The sequence below is a fragment of the Emydura macquarii genome, unplaced genomic scaffold (assembly GCF_026122565.2).
Source record: "Emydura macquarii macquarii isolate MOO-44397 ecotype Brisbane River unplaced genomic scaffold, CSIRO-AGI_Emac_v2 contig_1644, whole genome shotgun sequence".
In the NCBI taxonomy this organism is placed as follows: Eukaryota; Metazoa; Chordata; order Testudines; family Chelidae; genus Emydura; species Emydura macquarii.
The window spans coordinates 4,545,581-4,571,283 of NW_027131781.1; the positions used below are offsets into that span (position 1 = coordinate 4,545,581).

General features: G+C 42.3%; 1 protein-coding gene across 1 annotated transcript in view; it reads right to left on the minus strand.

Annotated features, from left to right (window-relative positions):
• SMAD3 (SMAD family member 3) overlaps positions 1-25,703 on the minus strand; it is a 96,251-nt gene that overhangs the window by 22,945 nt on the left and 47,603 nt on the right. The window contains exon 2 of the mRNA XM_067555526.1: positions 763-956. Coding sequence (XP_067411627.1) covers positions 763-956 — 194 coding nt within the window. The remainder of the gene's footprint in view (positions 1-762; positions 957-25,703) is intronic.

The following is a 25,703-nucleotide window of genomic DNA, read 5'->3' on the forward strand; positions in this document are numbered from 1 at the left end:
TTCAGAACTATGCATGGGGCTACAGGAAAGGCAAGCGGTGAAACACTACTGTCTATTAGTAAGTGATGACAAAATGCTTGGTGCCATATAGGACACAAAAATAAAGACAGTCCCTGCCCTGTGATATTAGCAATCTAAGAGACAGTCACAAAGAAGACAAGCACACCAGGAGACAGAAAAGGAAAGTGCTACATTAGAGAAGAGTTAAGGTTCTAGGTCTCTGTATAGAAATCTAGGGCTTTTCCGCTGACTCACAATAAAAGAAAGACTGGCTGGATCCTATTAGCTACAACTATGGACGTAAGAGAGTGTTTGAATCTCTCGGAGGCACAGGGAACTAGGGACAAATAGACGGTTTGTGCAGGGAGCATTCCTTAGAAACAGCTAAACTCATTAGCAAGATCTGGCAGGAATTTTATTGTTATTTACGTAAACAAAGGACACCCCAGGAAGGGGATTCAAATTTGGACCCTATCTAGCATACACAAATAATATGTTTGGAGCTTGGCAGGAATGCAACCTGCTTAACTTAGATTTTGTTGATTAGTGTGTGCTGAAGTTTCCGTCTCTTCTCCATAAATAAAGATGTGGATAGATGTATTATTTCATCGCAAGAAGTGGGAGAAAGGGGGTCGCTAATAATAGATACCTTTTGGTTTTGTTTTTAAAACGCCACTCATGCTATTTTTATATCATCCTGAAACTTTAACAGACTCCTGCCCTTGCATGGAGAGGCTCGAAAATCCAGAATGCCCACAATACCTGGTGTCTCCACTCTTTGGTAGTGATAGGGGTTGACACAGACTTCATCCTTCTTCATGTTAAAAGCATACTCGCACATCTCCATGGCACGCAGCTCATGGTGGCTGTGAAGGTCTGGCCACCGCCATAGCCGACAGTATATCACATGGGGGAGCCCTTTACGATGGGATACTTGCAGCCGGCCATCTAGTGATCTGCATTAAGAAAATAATAATGATAATGAACATGTGTGTGTTTTACTTTACTTCATCTCATAGCATTTAAAGGAAATTGATACAAGTTGTCAACTAGCCTGGAACTAATGTATGTGTAAAAATACACTCAGATTATTGACCAGATTCTAGCAGGTGTTGTGCAAAGGTACCCAAATGGGAGAATGAAAACTGCCCTCTTCTGGCTCCCCTCAAAATCTACAGAGCCACTCGCCAGAGCCCTTTACAATAGGAGCTGCAGAGAAGTATTCTGGGACATGGCCTAGGTACGTAAGTAAGTCTGGTGTGTGTCAGTTTTTCCGACTCAGAGATGACTTTATTCATCAAGAGCCGTGGGGCAGATCATTCATGCTTCTGGCAGGAACTAATTTCGGGGCAAAGAGAAGGGTGCTGTGGTGAAGGCCGTTGCCTACCAGAATACAGAACAAGAATGGTACTTCTGTAGCATGTTTACTTGTCCTATTAAGGACCCTTTGGATAGCGCTAAGAATTTGGCCCTATAGACTCAGACTTTAAGATCAGAAGGGACCATTATGATCATCTAGTCTGACCTCCTGCACAGCGCAGGCCACAGACCCTCACTCACACACTCCTGTAATAGACCCCTAACTACGACTGAGTTACTGAAGTCCTCAAATAATTGTTTAAAGACTTCAAGGTACAGAGAATCCACCAGCAAGTGACCCATGCCCCATTCTGCAGAGGAAGGCGAAAAAACCCCAGGGCCTATACATATAAAGACAATATGTTTTAAATACATATTAATGAAAGGTTATAACTTTTTAAAAATAAAGAAGACATTATAGTCTATTGCATTGCCATCATCCACGATGTAGATGCAGAATAAAATGAATACAGGCGCTCACATTTTTAAACAGCAATAAAAAATGTTGTGCCAATTTCCCACACTTAAGGTACCTAATTAAACAGAGAGGGGAAAATGAAACCAGAAGACCTACTCTACAGTCTGTAGGTAAGAACATGAAACCTCTACGTTTAGGTTTTTAAAAAATAATTATTATTCCTACATAGCTTTGTCCTCAAAATCTGTAAATAAACAGAACTGTTTTCCACGAAATCCTCTGTCTGGGTTTAGGCAGGCGTGACTTTTTCCCCCCCAAAGAGTTACAAACTCATCTAAAAAACAGGGTGGAGACAGGCAGCCCAACTCTTCACAATAGCAGAGCTAGCAGGACTTTTATAACATAAACACACCTCTTGTAAACATCTTTATAACAAAGAGTGATGCAACAAATTATTGATACTGGCTATAGCAGCCATGCACTTCACTTAGCAAGGTAGCAGAACTGACAGGTTCTAAATAACTGTCTGCATTAAAGCATTTAAGGAATCTGTACCACCACTGAGGGGCCTGCTCTCACAGGTTATAAAAACACCCAAAACCTGTGATTATGTTACAGCCCTGAAATATGGGTTAGAGTCCACGGGAATTATTTATAGTATGCACACATTTCTTTATGGTGCTCCTCTGTTATTATTTATGGATCACACATTCTGTACATGCAAAAATAGAGCAAGGGTGTCTCTCACTCTTTAGATTTTTCTGTAAAGGGGAGGTCAAACACTTGAATATCTGGCATATTTTCCAAATCTCCTCCCAGGCTGAGCTTTGCTGCTAACAATCTGCCCCATTCCTTCTTAGGACATTCCCATTTCAAGCAGGAAACAGGATTTTCAGGTGAAAGACTCAACATAAGAAGGCCAAATATTAAATGTTTCGATGAAAAATCTAAGGAAGCAGGAAGCACATGCATGTCAGAATAAAGTATTCTATCCCAACCCAGGTGATTAGGGATGATATTCGGGAATGCTGGGGGCTTGACGGAAAGGGATTTATCTAGATTCTAGAGCAACCCATTCAACAAAATCTATATGACCTAAAGTTATAGTTGCTTCCAATGAGATAAATGGGAGCTTTGGCGTTGATTAAAGTGGGAGCAGGATTCCATCTTTATTCTCCATCTGCTAGTTGATAACATGGAAAATTTCTAAGTCAATATCAATAGGTTCAAAATAATTATTTTTGTACAGCAGGAGTTTATTAAAGTCATGAACCAAGGAATTAAACCAGACCCCTTTTTTCACTTTCTCTGTACTGACAATATATAAAAGTCAGTGTCCGCCAGGGAGGACAAAGTTATTTAGTGTAATTCACCACATCTGGAGCGGGGCAAAAGCATGTAGATGATCACAATCATCCCAATCCCACAGAAAGCATAATCCTGACACACTTTCCAACAATTCCCAAGCCACTGTTGCCATTTTGGGTATTACAGCAACACAGACAGATTTAGACCAACATGAATAGCTGTCTGCAGTACAAACTGAAGGAGAAAGCTAATCAGGCTGTTTCCTCATGTCTTAGCTTCTTCAGCAAGCCTGCAAAGGAAGAGAGGAGAGGGTCTAACACAGTGCAGGCACACCTTGGAATGACTGGTCAGCAAGGAACTTTCTTGTATACATTTGTCGGGATGGGAGAGAGACTTTTTATACCTAGAAGGTGAATTCTCCCATTAGTTGGAGGGAAGGTCAATCTCCTCCCAGTGCTCCAGGTACCCTTGGTAAAAGGCACTGAGAGTGGGGAGAGGAGAGGTGATGCAGTGCAGATGAGCTGGCCTTGTATGCCTTACTCATTTCCTGGATGCCATGCAAGAACACATGCAAACTTTCACAGAGTTTCCAAATATCCAACAACAGCCAACAAAAATCCAGGAAAGCTGTGTCAGTCTCTGCTGCTTCCCCTGACTATCTGTACTTATGTTCCCATTGTGGCACAACAGCATGTGGTGTACAAGAGGATGAAGATGCAGGGAGGAGATTAATTTTATTTATTTACTTTTTAAATCAAGTATCCTTTACCCATATATGGGTTGCTGCATTTTATCAGGTTAATGTGACACATGCTTGTCGTAGAGCCATACACGGACAGTGACTGGTACAGGAACTGAATCTAGTGCCAAAAGCCTTAGCCCTTGCTGTCTGGCTAAAGGAATAAGTCTGCCAGCTAACTCTATGTAGGCGGCTTTGTCCTACCTGGAGTCAGCAACAAGAGACATTAAGCAAGCAGCCTGCCTCGATACCCATCTAGACATTTAAACCATGGTACACTCAAATTCTGTAGAGCTCCATTCTGATTACATGAAACAACAACAGGCTAAAAACCATGTAATTCACAGTGACTTCTTCTGCAGCTCCATATTTAAAGAACATAAGAACAGCCATGCTGAACGGGTGAGACCAATGGTTCCATCTAGCCCGGTATCCTGTCTTCCGACAGTGGCCAATGCTAGGTGCTTCAAAAGGAATGAACAGAAGAGGTCATCATCAAGTGATTCATCCCCTGTTGCCCATTCCCAGCTTCTGGCAAACAGAAGACACTTTTGTTAGAGATTATGCAAGCTGCTAAAAGTGTGTTCAGTATCTGAAGTTACTTGCAGTCTGAGTGCTATTTCTGTGATAGGAAAGGAGAAGAGATGGACCAGTCAAGGGTCTTTTCTAAGGAAAACCTTTTGAAACAGAGCAGAATACATTTTATTTCAGAACATGATAATAATGTAAGGAGACAGAAGGAGAAATAGGATATGCACAAAACACTCTTATGGGCTAATTATATTTTCATTCTTGTGAAATCTCTCCTCAGCCATCTCTGTAAAAGGACTTGGGATGAAACAGCCCCACTTGTGTCTTCTTGGGAAGAACGCCAGCTGGGTGGTAGGGCAGGCTTGCTTCTTCTGTTGCCCCATCTAAACTCCTATGCAGTATTTCCTCTGAGACAGCTGATACTGGAAACTGTGTGAGGGCTGGTTCACACTGACCGCGTGATTCGGCAGAGTAGTTTGCGTAACTCATGTCGACTGCTCAGCTTCCCTTCTGTGCGCTGTTCACACTGCTACGCTACTTGAGGGGGTGGACTTACTCAGTCGGCTTCCTGATCGATTGAGCGGGTCTCACTGACCGCTCAATCGATCTTGAAAGATCGATCTGGCGGGGGCGATTTTGCCGCCGTCAGTGTAAACGTAGCCTGAGACAGGATACAGACAAGATGGACTGATCCAGCACGCCAATTCCTATGTTCTTATGACTGAGGGGCTTGTCCAGCTATAAATGTACTGCTTGGTAATCTATCACAATACACCTATTACCTCACCATGTGATGATCCAAACCAACATTCGATAAATTGCTGCTGCACTGGTCTAAGTTGCTCATGCAGAAGAAATATTCTCAATGCACCTCTGGCTTTCATTTTTATCTAATTTATTATTTACTACTTGTTACAATGGGCTAGGTGCTGTGCAAACATAAAAAGCATGGTCCCGACAGGATTGCATAGTGGCAAGTCTCACTACTAAAAGAAGCAGGTCTGAGGAGAAGGCTATATCCTCCCCACAGTGCTTGGATGATATTGTGATGCATGGAGGGAAAGCGATTGCATTTGTGACCCAGATGGGAGGAGTTAATCATTAGGATTTCTATCCTCCTGTGGCACCACAAGCTTTGTGTGGGTTTTCTCCCTCTCCTACTCTCATTCCATTCAAATGCAACAGGACACAGATAATGCCATAATGCATCCTTTGACCATTTCTCCAAAATGCTCCTTTCTGTAAAAGGGTTGGAAGAAATACATGGTGCCAACTAGCAGAAGCAGATGTCAAATGGCTAGAAAAAGCATTTTGGAACAGCTAACTGCAATGACACAATGCTTTTTGGTTTTTAGCTTGCTTATTTAACAATGCTTTCCAGCATAGGAGGTCTGTAGCCTGAGGCATTTCTGGTTTGTACTAAGTACAAGTCTTGGCTGATATAGAAGGACATTTAGAGGTTGAAGCACTGAAACTGACAGAGTAACTGGAACATAGGGGCCTGATTACCACACTCAACACACAAGTTTACTGACAACCTGAGTAAGCAGATGTTTCACACACGCGGAGAGTAGATCTGTCCACTAAGCAGATGCCACCCCTCCTCCCACCAGTCACCGTTCAAACCATAACCTCAACTCTAAGGCTGAGATTTTCCAAAGTTGTCTTGGATATTTAGTTTTTGTAAAAGTGAATGGGATCTGGGTAACCAAATCTCAACCATAGTGGTCATCATCACTGCAAATACATTCTCAGCTGAAGTGAAGACAAGTGTCCGTCACGGTCTTGCTAAGTTGCTCCCTCATCTTCCATTTAACCAGCCTCCTTTGAGCCGCTCTCCACTTGTAGGTTGACTTGACACCAGCCAGGATACGGTTCCACACTGAGGCTGCTTGACAGGATCTTCTTTCAGCTCCTTATATGAAGTTGAAATGCTGGGTGATTTTCTCCAACTGCAGTACCATTTCCTGTGGCAGGAAATTATGTTTCCTTCCATTGGCTGCAGCTGAACCTGTAAAGTCTCCCAAAATTGTGTGGTGGGACTAACCAGCAAAGGATGTGGAAACAACAATCTCCTATGACGCAGACATTTTGAAGATGGAGCTTTCTGTGGTTATTCTGGGCTGTTGCCTCAGGAGCAGCACACTTTGGTTTACTCGACATAGCCAGTGTGTATTCAGAGGCAGCAACATAAGAACAAATCAAGGTGATACACGTGAACCTGAGACTAGACGGAGATGTTTTTCCCATGGACCATATCAGTCATTTGATAATAATCAATCATAGCTGGTAAAATACCAAATGAGGGAAATGAGATCTAGACTCTAGAATACAGTCATTAAATTTGTATACTTGAAGACGAGCATAAGGCATAGTCAACAACTGCCTAGCTGCATCAACAGAAGTGATATTTTAAGACTACACAGATTTAAGAATGACCCCTTAGTTTTTATGTTGTTCAGATTATCTTTTGAGAAAGTCTACCAGACTCAAGAAAATGTTACTCCAAACAGTATCCAAGCTATTTGCTATCCAAAGAACATGGGACAGCAATGAGTTTTGGTGGTAAACTAAAGAAAACACTTAAAGTAAGTATTTGTCACAACCTGCTATAGCTTTCTGCTGACTAAACTGAGCAGTGTGTAGGAGAATGTTGCACGGCAGGATGGTAACTTGATTTGGAGGACTAATGCGTAAAATGTGGTTGTGCTATTAAATTATTGTCTTCACTGCGAGGTACTGAACGCACTTTTATTCTCCTGAAATCAGTGAGCGCTGAGCATGCTTTCCACCTCACAGGAAGGCTCAGCACCTTGCAGGAGGGACCACTGTCATTTCCACTTTTCCTCATTTAGTATTTTCAGATTTATCTTTAAAAAAAAACCACTGGATTATTCAATCCTTTCCTTCAGCCATCTACCCTACAATTACTGGTCAGGATAAATTCAATCCCTTTAAAGCAAACAAAAGTTAAAGCCAGTAGTGCTTAGTACTACACATGCTGCACAGCTGTAGTAAGATTTCTGTCAGGGTTGATAAGCCCAAAATCTGGCCTACTTTGAGTCCATCCTGTGCAACACACTCCCCCTCCTTGCCACATGTACACACTCTCGTTTGCAAAAGTCCATGACGCTTTTATATCAGTTTCCCTCATCATTCAAAAAAGCCAAATGCTACAATACTCTTTACAAAAAATAAATACCACCAAACCAACTGCCAATCTGTACAATAACAAACCAGTGTGCCTGTGGCATAGAAGGGTGAGGGTGGGGGGAAAAATTTGAAGAAAAATGATAAGTCCCAAGCTTCCAAGGGGTTCTTATTAAAAACAGTGAGCAGAAGCCTGTTTTTAAAATGACAAATGGCTTGCCAACATGCTTTTAAAACACCCCATTACCAAGAATTACATCTACAGGTTGTGCTTTTCTGTTAAGCACTGAACGTGATAAGTAGCTCCTGACTGACCCCACACCTGGTGCACTCCAGGAAAGTAAGCATTTATTCACATAGAAAAGTCTGGCTTTTGTTTGCAGAGAACTCAAATATCCATTGGGTTTCACAGAAAAGTTGGATAAAATCTCAACTTTCCCTGAATACTGGCCAAATGAGCAACACTGAATAAAAAATGACCCATGCAGCACATTTGTAATTCAAAAGTTGATCCCTTGCCATTTCTTCCTCTCAATTTGCTCAGCATCTCTAAATTTTCCAACATGTGATTCATCTTAATAATGATATTACTCAATTTCTAGACATGGGAGTAAACGTAGTCTGTTAAGGCATGCACTGTAGGTATATTACGCGTGCGCTACCATATAGGAACATAATAATAAATTAATACTGCTTCTACTTAGCACTTCTCAGGACCTGACAAACATATAATTAATCCATATCACATTTTTGTGGGGAAGTTACGTATTTGTTATTCCCATTTCAAAGATGGGAAAAACTGAAATTATGGAGGTGAAGAGATTTTCCTAAGGCTCAGCTATGAATCAGTGTCAGAGCCAGTATTAACTCTCAGGAATTCTTTATACTCCGTGCTGTTCCAAGATCACACCTCTCTCTAACCTCACAATTATTTCATACTAGCAACCATCTCTCTTATTTGCACCCATATCTAAGAAAGTCCCATTCCTCTTGCTCTTCCCACTGAATACTCCTTCTGAATCAGAAAAAATAGCCATGGGGTAAATCCTGCCCCACTCATCTGACACTTCATATATTTTGTTGATCTGTTAAATTTCTTTAGGTACACAGCCTGTGTCAGTCTACACTATTAGTGTAACCTCTTTTACATAATTATGATAAATCTTGTGCGAAGTGTGCCGTGTGAGGTATCACAGGAAAAGTCATAATGTGTGGACCTGTTGAAACGTATAGATCATCATTGCATATGAAGTTATGAGATTTTGCTATATGTTTGTTATTGAAACGTGTGAGTCTGAGAAACACCCACAGACCCATTTCTTGGAAATAACAAAGGAACTGTGGACACAAGCCTTACATGTCAAGCCTCGAGTATACGAAGGGTGTAAGCAAGAATTTGCAATGCACACAGGCAATGGGGCAGCCTAACTCCATGACACAGCAAGGTGTTCCAGCACCTGGAGGACAGTATAAAATAAGGGACAGTGAACATCATCAGACCACCTCTTCCCCCAGTTAGCACAGACTGCTGTAGGCTTTTGGATAAGAGAAACCTTAATGCTTCAAATTTGACTTATCCTGATAAAGTTTAGGAAATAGATTGCAGTTTTAATCTTTTATTTCTTTTTGTGACCAATTGTGATTTCTATGCCTATACCATTTATAATCACTTAAAATCTATCTTTCTATACTTAATAAACTTATTTTAATATTTTATCTAAGAGAGTGTTTTAGATTGAATTTTGGAAATCTACTCAGGTTACAAAGGCTGGCGCATATTCATACTCTGATGGAATGACAAACTAATTAATGAGCTTACTCTGATCCAGAGGGTCTTGACCAGTGTAAGACGTATATTTCTGGGGTGCAAGGCTGGGGGGATTTCCAGGTGACTCCCTGTATACAGCTCATGAATGGCTGTGAAAGCCTTCATGTAACTTTGGGTGTGCTTTCACATGCTAATGGCTGTGTGAGAGCAAAGTCTGAAGGGGCTGCTTGTCACTGGCAGAGCTGTGAGAGAAGTATCCTGGACTGAGGAGGTTAGGGGGCCCAGCAATTTCACAGTCCAGATTGTACCCCGAGGCATGTCACACAGCCTCTGAGTATCAGCAGTACTTTTAAATTTGCTGCAAAAGGCAGCACCAGTGAAGTTAACTGCACGAGGAGGAAGCAGATGACAGTCTAGGGCCCACACAGGGTTACTACATCTTCTGGGTGTCACTGTGCAGTTTTCTGCTGGGGCTTAATCCATACCGTTACACAGGGTCATAGCCAATGGGTGGCACAACGATGTGGATCTGCTGGCCATGAGATCCTGTGGAGAGGGAGTGCTACAACCTACAGGGGCTGCCTGCTAGAGGCAAAGGTTTTGAGAGGTGGAAAGGGAATTCCTTTCCTTTTGACCTCTCAGGGCTCCCCTGCACACACTTTGTTTGCACAGCATTTGCAGAGTTCTTGACACTACAGGAACAGTCAGGCGGTCATTTGTACATTTTATCTCCCCGACTCTTCATTACCCTTTGAACCATACAAGTCTTAATTTTGGTATTTGGTTCTTGTTTTTTCTGGTCAATAACTAAAGAAATACAGCACACAAAGGTGATGTCAGGATCAAATGATGACAGCATGAGTCATTTATTAAGATTCCAGTAATGCTAAACTCTTTAGCAGGTGCCTTGGGACCATATTTTTCAATGTCCAATTTCAGATTCAGACATTAGTACGTTTTATTGGTTTACCATAAACTGCCTGTCTATTGTTACTTTGTAAAGTTTCCCTCAGTTCATCTTCTGCTGTGCAGATGTTTGATCACGGAGCTTCACCTACTTGTTTTACATGCTGGCATCCATTCAACAGCTTATTCTTAATTCAATTTTCTTTAAGGCCATGGCTGTATCTTGCTCATTTCATTACCTGGTGGGGTTACAGCCTACTAGCTTTTCCTCAGTACTGTTTATTAATCACTTTATTGTTTGTGCCACTTTGGTGTGTAATGTGCTGGGGGTCGGGACCACTCAAGGGGTCGCGAGGTTATTTATTATGGGGAGGTCGCAAGCTGTCAGCCCCTGCACGTGACGGGGCTGCGGCTGACAGCCCTGTGCATGGCTGATAGCCAGAGCCCTTCCGAGCTGGGTGGCCAGAGAACAGCGGCTGCCGGGCAGGTGCTCTGACGGCAGTGCCACCCCCAGCAGCAGTGCAGAAGCAAGGGTGGCATGGCATGGAGCGGGATCGTCACAGCCTGAAATATTTTCAAAGGCGGTCCCAGCAAAAAAAGTTTGAGAAGCCCTGTGCTACACAAATGGCATACAGTGACAGACAGCCTCCTTTCCTGGAGTCAATTTTTATGTATTAGTTTTTTAAAATATGGATATATGTTTATCTATTTTTCCACCTTCCATCACTGCCAGTCAGCAACATGAGTGAGACAATCTAGGGGTCCAATCCTACATTTCTTATGCAGCCCAGGCCAGAATCTGGCCCGAAGATGCTAATGTAGGGCTGATTAGCAATGGATACTAGCTATGAACTTCTTGATTAATAGCCCTAAACATTTCATTGTCCAGTTAGAATATATACTGCAGGGCAGATTGTAGATCTCAAAATATACCATTAACCTTTGGAAACTGGGGGACACATTTCTCAAGCAGCTCATAGAGCTGTAGACATTCAATGTCTAATGACAACATCTGGGAACTACGCCGTTAAATCATCACACAATGCTTTTCAATTTGCCCCTTTGCCACTGTTTTGTAAATGGCTCTAATTTGGGGCAGCCCATGGTTGCCAGTTATTAAGAATAAAGAAAGTTAACAACCACAAGTACTTTTAATTGCAGTGAGCAAATTTTATTATACCTAGTTAGTGATAATTTAAAAATCTGCCATGCTCTCCACGAGTAGAAATTGACACAACGTAGGGGTGTAGGGAAAGAGGTGGAAACTGTGTCCAGAAATGCTTAAATGTTCCAATTTTAGTTGTGTTTTTTAAAAAAAGAAACAAAATTTTAAAATATATTTAAAATATCAAATAAAAGACAACTAAAAAAATGCAAGCACAAATTTCAAATCTCCATCTACAGTCCCTCATGCGGCTGAGTTCTCCTCAGGCAAACCTGACATTTAATACATTTTTCTAACGTCTTACCTTTCGGTACAATGCTTCTGAACAGCCACGGACCTTTTATTGTTTCAACTGTGTTTATTTGCCAAGCTCTCCACCAAACTCATTTAAATTTATTTGTATTTTGGCCTGATGGGGGCTGGAGTGGGGAGAACTAGACAGGATGAAAAGTTCAGTATCTCAAAAGGTATATCCCTCTTTAGAAAGTACTTTAAAGGAATGAGCCAAAGCTCATCATTACCTCCAAAAATGGGTTTAACACCAGTCTCAATGTCCTGCAAGTAGGCACGCTCAACCCAGCCGAACCAGCAGGCTTACACTTTCAAAAGATATTAATGGATGTGTTTGTAGGCTATACGGGAGTTTCATAAGGCAGAAAATGAAGTCAATGGAGCTAGGACAACTTACGTCAGCTGAGGATATTGCCCTAAGAAGTCAGAAGCAAAACTGAATCCAAGGATTAATATGCACGCTAAGCACTGAAAAAGAAACTACTGCGTTGTCTAGTATTCAACTGGTGGAGAAAATTGTTACCCCAAACATATATGCTGTTTAAAATATAAAAGGTGTGGGAGTGATTAGCAGAAACACTATAAAGACAATTTTAAGACTCTGGATCATTCTTCTCTATTTGTGCAATTCCCACTGTTTTCAATGGGAACTTCAAATATAGACTGACAACAGCATATGGTTGTTAGGAACTGACTCCTCAAATAAGTGTTTGTGTATTCCATCAAGTTGGAATTTATCCAACCTTTCCTATGGAAACATTTTTGGTGGTCCTGTGCAAAGCACACATCTGTTTTATAATAGATATAAATAAAAATACACTATGCAACCGCCTCTAATTATCTTTTTTGGATTAGTTTGAGGGTACTTGAGATTTATTGCTATTATTTGCCTTATTACATGGTCACAAAAAGTGCCAGAGCTTCCCCCTTTAGTTTGAAATGTAGTTATGTCAAAATCTGATGTTCTGAGACAAACTTTCTTTTTTCTTGGATCAGGTAATAGAGGGTAAAAATTTTAGAAGTGCCTAAATCCCATTTTCAAGAATGACTTACGCACTTAGAAGCTTAAAAATCTGATTGAAAGTCAATGGGACTTATGCTTCTACATCACTCAGGTGCCTTTGAAAGTTTACCCCAAATCTCACTTGCTATCCATAATCTTGGTTTTCAAGCTGCTTTAAAAAGAAACTCAGATGTCCAACTACCTGCATAATTCATATTAACTAAAATGCATCACAAACCTGGGGCCTGATCTCACAAACACTTATGCATGTACTTAACTTTATTCATGCAAATAATCCCTTTGAGCTAATGGAATTATTCATGAGTGGAGTTCCACAAATTGATCAAAAGCAACTCCCTGACTATTTTAATGGAATTCATTTATTTTTACAATTGTCAACAACTTGCTTTTTTTTTTTACCAAATTAAAAAGAAAATCTAAAGTGATTACAGAATCTTTATTCATTTCATTTTAAGCAGCTTCCCCACCAGCAAAGCAAGAATAGGCTGGCAATTAGCCACCTTTCTCTTCTTTTTCAAATGAGTTTTCCCATCTTCCAACGCACTCTGGCCTCCACTAAGTTGTTAATGAATCAGTTCTGGATGAATCATTTCCTGTGTGTAGACTGCACGCTTCATCACAGAGAAGATCCTCACAGACTTTACTCTCTGGTCAGATAAACCGGATGATAAAGAACTGCCTCTCACTACCAAAACAAGCCTTGAAGTTTCCAAAGAGTTAAGAGCAAGTGCCTGCATGTATGTACGAGTCTGGGGTGGAGAGGTGAAAAGGCCAGTTGTGTTAATTTTACAGCTCCAACTTCCTCAATTATGACTCACCATCAATGCAGGAGAAATCTAGTTTCACAAATAAACATAAAAAGCGAATTGTGTAAGAGCAACGCTGCAGCTTTCAGATGAAAAGTCTTGTTAAGAGTCCACAGAAGTTAATATTTTACAGTCTCTTGCATTTGTAATTACTAGTGAGATGTGGGACTCAACATGGCAAAAGTAAGAGAAAGAACAAAGAATCTTTCTTAATTTTTTCTCCTTTACAGCTACGTATTACAGCACACTTCTAAAAGCAGAGATGTTTTAAAAACTCTAGCAGGTTAGGCAAACCTCAATGTATAGTAATAAGCAAGGGTATTTCTCTTAAGAGAAGGCTCTGGTAAATATCTGGGAGAAAGAGCAGTACAGAAAGCAGTACTATGCAGTGTGCCTTGGGGAAGGCAAAGTTGAGTTTTGTGAATTATACTTGTATATGGAAACGGAGTTCCTAAAAATAAGCTGACACTTCAATTCTTGGATAGTGTTATTTGCAGGAAATAGGTGCATAAAATTTCAGCTGAAATGGACACATTTTCCACAAATAGCTGCTTTATCAAAAAATAGGAAAAGTTATCTATGCTTACCTGAAAATTTCCTTTCTTCAAGAAATAAGGTTAATAGGTAATGGGTACTTCACCCTGCTTACAGTTTGGGGGCAGAATCAGACTATCAGTCACTAGCAGCAGGGAAAGACCCCATCCCCTGAAGTTCCCCCTAGTCGAGATAATTATCCTTACTGTGGAACTTCAATTCTATTTTCCTAAATTACAGACTCTGCTGAATATACTTAGATGAAAAAGCACAATAATTTCTCCTACTGCAGTGCCTGGAAAAGTCCCCCTAACAAAACAAACCCAAATCTTTGGATGTCAACTTCCATCTCTATTCTGGATGATGATTGTCTCCAGAGTGGGCTGGATATTTGGACCTTGTTACTTGAAGAAAGGAAATTTTTCAAGTATGCACACGTAAGTTTTCCTACTCTTCCGTGTGCAAAGGATGCAGAGATCCATCCAATGGGATTTTTACAGCAGTGTGCCTCCAGGGTGGGCTTCCAAAATTTTACAGACTCAGCCACTGAGTTATGTGAATACATAAGAATCTTAGCTTTCATTGGGGCAGCAGCGGCCGGGGGGAAGCAGGTATATTTATGTTGACATGGGCAATATTAATTTACTGGATGAATTCCCATGGGGAGCTGTGACCATCTCTCTGCCCCCTTCCACACACGGTATTCCTATACCCATGGAACCCACCTACATGGCCAGGCTTCCTCAGAGTCAGCCAAGATGACTATGATGATAGAAGGACTAATTAAAGTTACAGAGGCATTATCTCCCCCACTTCATTCCAACCTCAGTTCCCTAGGCTTTAGATCCCTTGCTGTATGGTAGCAGAGGGATCAACAGGGCCACACACTAAAACAAACAAAGAGTACTGCATAAGCATCAATGACATGGTAAGAACATACGAATGGCCATACTGGATCACACCAATGGTCCATCTAGCCCAGCATCCAGTCCCCGACACCCGTCTTTCCCTCCTTGTTTCCCGCAGTCAGAAGATTTGGGGTCAACCATAGCAAGGGTTGCATTCCTGACCATCTTGGTTAATAGTCATTGATGGACTATCCTCCAGGAACTTAACCAGTTCTTTTTTGAACCTAGTTATACTTTTGGCCATCACAACATCCCATGGCTATGAGTTCCACAGGTTAATTGTGCGTTGTGTGAAAAAATACTTCCTCTTGTTTGTATTAAACCTGATGACTATTAATTTCATTGGATGACCCCTACTTTTTGTATGTGGGAAAGGGTAAATCACACTTTTCTATTCACTTTTTCCACACCGGTCACAATTTAATAGACCTGTATAATAACCCTCCCAGTTGTCTCTTTACTAAGATGAACTGCATTAATCTTTTTTGTCTCTCCTTGTATGGAAGCTGCGCCATACATCTGATCACCTTTATTGCCCTTCTCTGAATCTTTCCCTGTTTCAATATATCCTTTTTGAGATGGAGTGACCAGAACTGCAAACGTTATTCCAGGTGTGGGCGCAACATATACTTATGTAGTGGAATTATGATAATTTCTGTTTATTTTCTATCCCTTCTTGACTAGTTCCTGAAGTTCTGTTAGCTGCACATTAAGCCGAGGCTTCCAGAGAACGATCCACAGTGACTCCAAAATCTTTTTTCTTCAGTGGTAACAGATGTGGTGCAAGATGCAAAATGTAGATGCCAAATTCAGATAAACTGATGTGGAGAATGTGGGAGGCAATGGGGGGCATGAATAATATTCTACAAAAACACTAAGGCCTGGGCATATCATTAGCAAATTAAGTCTTTCCTTTCTTGTCAAGGATTTTGTCTTCACTGTCACCTCCAAGGCAGTCAGCTGATATCACATACAATGGATTAAGCAGCAACAAGCAACCAGAAGAGTTGAGCTCATCAGAAACAAAATATCCTATTTTCATGCAAATGTCACTGGTAATTAAAACCCAGGGAAAAGGAGATTAAAAAAAATACCACACACATAAGAACTATCCTGTTTGCTGGTTTCCCCCAAAGAGCCCCCCTCCGCAGACCAACAGAAGCAGATTGTTCCTAAATGAAAAGTTTTTCCAAACTTTTCCACAAGGCATCCACTCAGAACAGCTGCAAACATCAACTGCATCAAAAAGTCACAGACAGACATTTAAAGCAGCTTTCTCGTTGTCATTCTCTCCCTGCCAAACTAGATGAATATATTTTATTGGACCAATTTCTGCTGGTGAGAGAGACAAGCTTTTGATCTTACACAGGGCTCTTCGACCTGAAGAAGAGCTCTGTGTGGCTCTAAAGCTTGTCTCTCACCAACAGAAGTTGATCCAATAAAAAAATATTACCTCACCCACCGTGTCCCTCTAAAATCCCAGGACCGACACAGCTACATGCATAAAACTAGAGGAATGTTATTTAATACCAAGTACTAGGAACCTCACTGGATAGAATGCTTCTAACCAGGGCTTCCGGCATTAGGTTTGAACCAGGACCAATTCAAGAGCTTGCTGAAGAGAGGAGGAAGCAGACTCACTGGTAAATATTAGTTTGTACTGAAAAAGCCAGAGCATGTTTTAAAACTGCTTTTGATTTCTGTGCCAGCTTCACATCATTCCCAGTCAAATTTGGCAGGGTGGGGAGACATGGGGGAAATGAGGGGTGGATGCCATAGGGAACAACACTGACTTGGTTTGTCAAGGAAACGGGCAGCCATATCAGCAGAATTATAAAAGTTATAACAAAATCCCAGAAATTTGGATTTTTCATCTTGCTTTTTTTTTTTTTTTTTTTGGGAAGCCCTTCTCCTTTGGTGCTCTCAGCCACAACTCCAGTGGCGTTAATACAGCTCAGAACTCTCTCCACTCCACTCCACAGCCAGCCAGACTGCCATGCGGCAATGTAGCACTGCTGGAAGCAAGTGGTGCTGTGGGGTGCAATTCATTCACCCCCGTTCCTCTATTCCCACTCAAAAACCCATCCAGAACATTCACAAACAGGGTCCCATAGAGGTGGAATTCCCAACTTAGCACAGCCTTCTGGACTTTAATGTGGTGAAAGATGCTGGACTGACAGTCTTGGAGACACAACAGACCAGTACGGGCTGTAGCAATACAATACTGCCCCTTCCACTGAGCCTCAACCCAGACCTGAAAAGAGTACTCATAGTGGTAAGGGGATAGATCTGTCTCCATCCCTGTTCATTATTTGGTAGTTTCCACATTGACTGCCAATTACTGCCAGTGGTGGTGGTTTTCATGATATGGATCCCTGTCCTCTGGGAACTAGACACAAACCAAGCGCGTTTCACAAAGAATTACCAAACTGATTTTATACTCCATAACCAGCTCCTCCTATTTACCGATCATCTTTCAGCCCGTGGGACCCCAAAATACTTTATAAACTAAACATGTATAACAATCAATTAACTCATCACTGAAATACAGCCAAGAGAAGGGTGGAACCGAGAAGCTGTTAAACAGCCTACGGCCACACTACACAGCAGTGTAGGGTGCAAAGTGAAGAACACAATCACTGAAGCTGGAGGAGAAACTTGGGAGGCAAAACATAATTACCCAAGATGAAATTTAGACAGGAGGCCAAGGTACACTGTATCTCTGCTAAAAGCACCCATGGGCCATAGAATCGTAACAAGCAATGAGAGCTTTATTTTTACATCTCATCTCCAGCAGCACAGGGCACTTGCTAGGTCCCTCGTTCAGCAATGACTCAGAGGGAAGAGTGCCTCCTACTGAATAACCAACACCACTTCTCACAGCACCCTAGATCTTACTAACCACGCCTCCCCTAAACAATGATCCAGCCTGTCTCATCTTAATTAGTGAGATACAAGGTCATGGAGGGAATACTACCCACACATTTCTTTAATCTCTGCCCATTTCTACACCGTTACATGAAAAGAATTGCATTGACATACACAATGAAAACAATAGGGAAACAATACACAATGAAACAATAGGGCAGTGACAAGCTCATGCACAAATATTTGGGCAAAGAAGTCAAGAGTGCTTTTCTCCCTCCCCTTCTCCCCCCACTCCATGACTAAGCCTTTGGTCCACACACCCACTCAACCCTCACAAAACAACTTCACGAAACAAAACTTGCTCGCTCTAAAATACACACAGGGAATGACCAGTCACACCTCCTCACAGCACTCAGTCTATTTACTAAGAGTCTGCACAGACTGTCTGCTTTGCAAGAAATAGAATCCAACTCTCTCTCTCTCTCCATGAGACATTCAATGCTAAAAAGGGTCCAAGTCCTTCACCCCTTCATTTTCCTTATTCCATTCCCGAGTTCCCAGGCACAACAGTGTTGTTCAAACATAGGAATTCTGGAAACCCTTTTAGGGCTTCAAGAGAACCCATAACAGATGAGATCCAGTTCATAACAGGATCAGAACCCCACTAGACAACACAGTGGAAGAGGATGGCTGCAAAGCAAGAGACAGTCTAGTACTGTGGTGAGGGCACTAGACAGAGTCAAGAGACCAAGGTTCTAATCCCAGCTCTACCATTGACCTGCCGCTTGACTTTGGGCAAATCTTCTTTTCACTTCTCTGTCCTCAGCTCTCCATCTGGGAGATGGAGCTAAAAATCTTATCCACCTTAAAAAAAAGTTCTTTGAGATCATCCGATGATAACTATTAAGTGTATCATTATTAAAAAGGTTCTAAGATGGTCAGGGAGTTATTGTCACCTTGAGAGCTATATTATAAAACTGCTATACAGACTCTCCTCTAAGGGGAGAATTTTCTAAAGCACACCATTTTCAGAATAATAAGCTCTCTTCATATTGACGAGTGACACCATGCTTACAATGTGTTAGGGTTTAAACACAGTTACAGTAAACATGAATTTGACTTCAGCATACACAAGGCCATAGTATGATGATCCAGGTTCCATACAGTGCTGGAAGCTATTAAAACTTCCTCTCCAGAGCTACTGAATTTTACAAACATTGCACACCCCACCTCCTGAAGTATTCACTCTCCCGTGTCCACCCAGTACACTATGGAGTCCTGATACGTCTTCCTGCACAATGTACTTTTATACAAAAAAATCTGACCCTTCATTTCTTTTACAACAGCTGAAACATTTATCATCTTGTCCAACCTCTCTGGCATATCAGATTACTATTTTGCTCCCTCCAACCCATCAAAAACACAGCTGCTAAATTATCTTCCTGACCCATCAATCACACACCCCCTTCTAATCCCTTTACAGTCTGTTACCTTCCATGAGGTATAAGGTTTAAACTTCCCATGGCCTCGTCTTCAAGGCCATGAAGAACTCTATTGTAACCCATGTCTGAGATCTCAACCCTTATTGTGATTTTTATCCTCCTCCGCTTGCAGAGGATACATATCACACTCCCTTCCCCCCTTAGTTTCCTTGTCCCGCTCCTGCCTCCTGTGATTTCTTCCAAGGTACACCAATGCACAGAACACCCTCCCAATCCCAGCAAGCCAGACTCATTCATGACCTTGTTTCTCAACCAAGTGCCATCTCCACCAACAACATGACACAGGAGAAGAAAGAGTCAAAAGAGAAGGACTCTGGGGGGAAAAGTGAACACACAACACATGCTGTGGTTGCACCTTCCTCTGGGACTCCTGGTGGCTCTTCTCTTGTATCTTTTAGACTGAAAGCTCCTCAGGGCAAAGACTGTCTATTTTCCCCACTCTACAGTACACTGTTGGTAGTTAAATAATTAACAACAATAAAACAGCAATTGGCATACAGCTGAGCCTTTGCAGAAGGGAAGGACATGTCTTCTTTCGTCCACTTTAAGTCATTATTTGTGCATAGCTTTGTCCCAGTGCTGTGTCCACTGAACTCTTCTGGTCTCCCACTCAACAGTAACACAACCTGCCCAGTGCCCAATTATCTATGTATTTGTATGGCCTCCTCGCTGCCGCAGTATCTTATCGCTATCCAGATATTTCAAAACAGACAGAAAGAGAAGTAAGTGTTATTTCTGTTCCTTTTCCTTCTCAGCTGGTAGGAGAAATGACCTTTGTGTAGGGTTTTACTTATGTATATATATTGTGTGTTTGTGAAAAAAAGTAATCGAGGGACAGAGTTCTGAATGTCCTGAGCTTAGTGGATCACACGTCTCTCTCTCTCTGCTGGTGGCAAGGTCCACAGTTTTAGTCCTGTTCCTACCCGGACCACTGTAGCTCAGGTTTCAGTTACAGCCCATGTGTACCAGAATCCCTTGCTCCTGCTTCTATTGTACTTCAATGAGGTATAAAAGTGGGGAAAGATTGCATTTTGGGTCTCTCCCCATATATATGGAAGATAGTGCATGTGGGGAGAGATTTGTGCATTGACACAGTAACAGCAGACAGGCTGCTACATTTATTATAATTAGCAGCACCATCCACATTTCTCACTGCTTCATAATGCCGTGTGTTATGCTGTTGGCCTGAAGAATTCATCAGCCGTCAGCTTACCACAAACTCAACATGTGTAAGACAGGGCCATGGTTTTATTAAAAGCAGTGCTGGGCTTGTTTCTATAAACATTATGGCTATGTCATGTAAAATGTAGTGTTACTGCTTAACTGTTGGCTGAACTTCAGACGATGAAGTATTACATGAGGCAAAAACAGACCATCAAAAATTTGTAGTCAAATATACTGTCACCAAATATTTTATCATACTAGCAATACCCTGAAAAAGTAACATACACAGATGATACACTGAGGCATGGCTGTGTATATTCTACCAATTCTCTGCATTCATAGTATTAACAGTAAAAATGTTTTGCACTTATGTACACCTTCCATAAAGCACCGCACTAATTCCCATCATTGTACACACACAGATACCCAGTCACACAGTGGGCTGTTAATTTCTAATCATCCACAGCCCTAACCCTAGGGCCAGGATGCAGGGCTGTAGTGGAGTCTCTTCTCTGGCCCTTTGCCACTGCTCCGGCCTATATCTTCCTATCGAATGGAGTAGCAGTCACAGCCCATTCCATTTGATTGATTTTTGACTCCTGGATGCAGTGAATACCGATCTTGTGGCTTCTGCCTTAGGCCCCCATCGATATCCCCCTGCATTCACCCACCCCCACGCTCTCCCCCCGGGTGCTGGTCTACGTGGACCTAGAGGCTAGAGTAGAACATCTCTGCACAGTCACCACTTTGCCTGAAGATCCTCCCAACGCTCCCCTACAACACAGGCCAGGGGAGGCCTTTGCAATCCTCAGTTAAAGCTCACCTCAATGCACAGGACCTGCACTGGGCATTTAACTAGTTTGTAAGACCCTTTCTGTCAGGGCGAATTTCACCTTTTGTGAATTGCATACCTCATTTTCCCTTCCCTCCCTCCCTCAACTTCCTTTCCCTGAGGAATACCCAGTAAAATGTCCTTACACGGAGGCTCACTCATGCAGCAATACAATGTGAGCTCTTGCTAGCTAGCTACATTAGATGATTCCAGTGAGATTTCACTGTCTTAAAGGCAACCTTTCCCCTCCTCTCCCAGACAGCCCACTCTATATTTAAAGAACAAGAAAATCCTGGCAAGTATGGTTGACCTCACTGGCATTTTTATCTTAGTCTTGAGCAAACATAGATTCTTCTCCCTTTGCTGGAACAGAGCTGCCAACCCTCTTCCCCCCATGCCTTCAGTTCATCATTTAAACAAACAAACAAACTAGGATGACCAGATGTCCCAATTGTATAGGGATGGTTCCAATATTTGGGGCTTTTTCTTATATAGGCGCCTATTACCCTGCATCCCCTGTCCTAATTTTTCACACTTGCTATCTGGTGACCCTAAAACACACCAAACAGTGGTGCATTTGTCCTTCCTTAAACAAACCAGAACCTATGGGAGCATCACCTTTCTGTCAGGGACAGAAATGCTGAATCACCACAGCATGGGTCTCGAAAGCAGGTAGCAGAGTTTTAAAGCCTTCTAAAAACAAAAATTCACACAGGGAGAAAAAGGGAGCTAAGCAAAAGGAGGGAGAGATTACTAGTGGCCTCTGCTTTCTCTCTGAAGTACCATTCTACGTGTACACTAGACAAATATGAGAAAGTGGCCAGGCTCCAGTTAGAAAAAAATTACACTCTTTTCCCACATCCCCACTTTCAAATGTGGGCATAAAGGGGAAGAAATCCTTATTCAGCATAAGTGAGGGAATAACAAAGACTTCTCCAGTTGCAGAGCAAGCTGGTCCCATAGTCATGGTTGGTTCCTGCTCAGCAGTCTCAGGTTCAGTTCCTGCTCCTCCACCACAGTCTGTCTGTGTGACTTTGGGCAGTCAGTCTCTCCGGTCTTCAGTGGCCATCTGTAAAATGGGGCTAATTTCACTTCTCTACCACATAGGGGTGTGAGAGGATATGTTAAAGATCACGAGACACCCAGCTACAGGAATGAATAACTTAACTCATCAAGTATCAATAATTTTGATAGCCAATGAAATAAGAAGTAACTCTATTTATTTTTACAATGACTCAAACAGCTACACTAACATTTGGTGAAAGTGTACAGACTGCCATGAGTTTTGTAAAGTAAAATTCTAAAGGAGAGAAGATGACAGAGGTCCAGAAAAACTGTTAATTACCTTCCAGGAAACAAATATTAGTTTTCACTCAACTTTCCAGACAATCCGGATACACATATTTTAATTAGTACTGTGTCAGTCTGCAGCACTACTCAGTTTTGAGGATATTTATTATTTGTATTACAGTGGCACTTAGGAGGCTTCAGTGCAACACTGCTCTAGGATCTGTACAAGAAAGATAGTCCCTAACCCAAAGAGGTTACAATTTAAGTTTATGAAAAGGTGCAACAGGTGGATTAAACAGACAAACAGGAAGGAGTGCACAATTAAAGTTAGCAAAAAGGGTGAAGCAGCCGGATGAAAAACCACAGTCCTCTCTAGGTTAATCAGGTTTTCACCTCCATGGCATTTGTGATGACATAAAGGTACTTAGTTCGGTAGTCTTCCGGGAAAATCAGGGTAGACAAGACCTAATTTTTTTTTTTTTTTTACATCGGGGAGGGAGGGAGGGGGGGCAGTTGAAGGGGCGAAGTGGACAAAAATAAATGCAAAACATTTTAAAATAAAAGGAGAGGGCATGGTGACAGGGAATAGGAGGTTAGAAAACTTCTAGCCTCTTCATATATAATATTGAAGCAAAAAAGAGCACCTATCCCATTTGCTTTCCTTTGCAGATCACATTATATAGGCGCACACACGCACACACATACCCCTATATCTCCCACCTAGTTTTATGCCTGTTTCTTATGCTTTTTTTATTCCTATACGTGGGGAAGATAAAATCTGTCCCCACTTCTGCAACTGGATCCAATCACAGGACCTGAGCCTTTGTTATTTATTTAGATTTAATCAATAGGTTTTTTTAAAATGGCGGTGCCCAACAGCTCTAGACACTGTGACTATTACTAATCAGCAGTAGCAGTGCAGCACAACATCAGCACAGGCACATAAGAGGGGCACTAAGACCCCGTAATGTTTCTGGATGCACACTACAAAGAAGGCAATAAAAACGTAACCTACAAATGACTCGCCCACAGAAGCCACTGATGGCTAAGTGGTATGCCTCCATACCGCACCAACTTAAAACACGTTTGCTTCTATAAAACCTCTGTGACTTTGCCATACACGGGAGGACCAGGAGTGCTGCATGTGGCTAGTTAGATGGAAATGGCAAGGTCAATGCCTAAAATAGACAGTAGCCCTACAAACAGACATAATTTATGCAGAAAAAGAAGAAAGATTAGTTTTTAACTGGCAATGAACTGCAACATTCTGGGAAGTGGAGACTAGCTGCATGAGGTTTCCCTGAGCCAAGTCCTGCAGTGTCCATTAGAAAAGTGTAAAAGGAAGGCCAAAATGCACACCAGTGGTAGGGGAATCTCCATATGACCAAAACTGTGGCTGCTGCACTCCTGACTCATAGGCTAATGTGAATCCAGTGGCCATGAAGAGTGCTGGGTTGGTGCTGACACTCCCTCAATATTGACTTTTGAACTGTTTTTAGAAGCCATGCCACCTCTTCCAGAGAGGCTGTGAAGCCAGCACACTGTTTGTGAAAAATTGGTGTAAAATGCTAACACCCTTTGTTTCCTGTCCATGGCTCTCATTTACTTCCCTGATTTACACAGAAAGGTTCAATATGGTACTCCGTGAACAATAATTCATCAATATCTATATGGCATTCAAAGGGCCCACTTCAACAAAACATTTAAGTATGCGCTTCAATCCCATTGACTTAATCTGTGTTTAAACGCTTTCCTGAATAGGAATGAACTTGAGCAAGCGCTTAAAATGCTTTGCTCAACTGGGGCATAAAAGACCATAAAATCTTGCACAGTGCTATTTCACCAGATAATGGAGCAGATTTTTTATTTTATTTTTTTTTTTTTTTTTTTTTTTTTACGCAAGATCTCCATATTATTTTGTTCTCACACACAGCTGGATTATTTCAGTGCCTGAGCAGGTAACATTGTCAAAGATATCAGGAGGAACCATCAGAGAAAGAGGCCATGAATGTTCGGCTTTAAGCTATTATCCCTCCTCTACCCAAATCTCAAACCCCTCCCTGAATAAAAGCCAACATAATTCATCTTTTGCTTCCTGCTCTAAAGTTCTGGCAACTGTAGATCTAGCATTTGATTGACGAAAGGCAAAGCAGGATATCAAGCGTCACTGACTTGATACACTAGACCAGTGTTTCTCAACCTTTTAAGTAGCAAGTACTCCCTAACTTCTGAAAATTTTAATAAGTACCCCAACATTCAATTTTCCACAGGATTTTATATTTACAGGCTAATGTGAGCCATATGTTGGAAGAAGGGCTGAGTATATAAGGCTGTGATATGACAGATGTCAGATCTAGTGTGGGTAGGGTTAGCACCTTTACACCAGGGGTGCGCAACTCAAGTATGTACCTGAGCTAGAGGTGATGTTGGCCAAAGTTAGGAGGTTTTGAGCAGCATGCCAATGCTGGGGAATATAAAGCACTGCGCCAAATTTTATGCCGTTGAGAGGAGGAAGGGGTGAGAGAGGAAAAGAGGGTAACTGGTGAAATCTGGGGCTGTCATAGTTGTCAATTTCTCTGCTCAGCTAGAGCAGTGAAATTGACAAGTTTTTTGGGCACTGGGCTTTAAGCCAGGGACGTGGGCTGACACCACAGCAAGTTGTAGGCGACTGCCAACCAATCCAAGCTGGGGCAGAGGAGGCTTCCACGCTGGCTGGGACCTCGGGATGTGGGCAGGCGGCTGCTGCTTGTCTTCAAGCCGGGGTGCTGGAGGCTGTCCCTCGGCTTGGAGCCAGGGCGCGGGTGGCTGCTACCCAGCTGCGAGGCAAGCTCAGGAGACGCAGGAGGCTGCCAGCAGGAAGCAGGGGGCTGCTGCCTGCCTCCCGCAGAAGCTAGTGGCTGCCACCCGCCTCCCAGCTGGGAGCTGTGACCAGGTGAGAAGCAGGGGGCTGCCACCCGCCTTCCCCAGAAGCTGGGGACTGCTGCTCGCTTCCCAGCTGGGAGCTGGGACCGGGCGGGAAACGGGCGGCTGTCGCGCGCCTTCCCTAAAAGCTGGGGGCTGCCGCCCGCCTCTCAGCTGGGAGCTGTGACTGGGTGGGAAGTGGGGGGCTGCCGCCTGCCTCCCCCAGAAGTTGGCAGCTG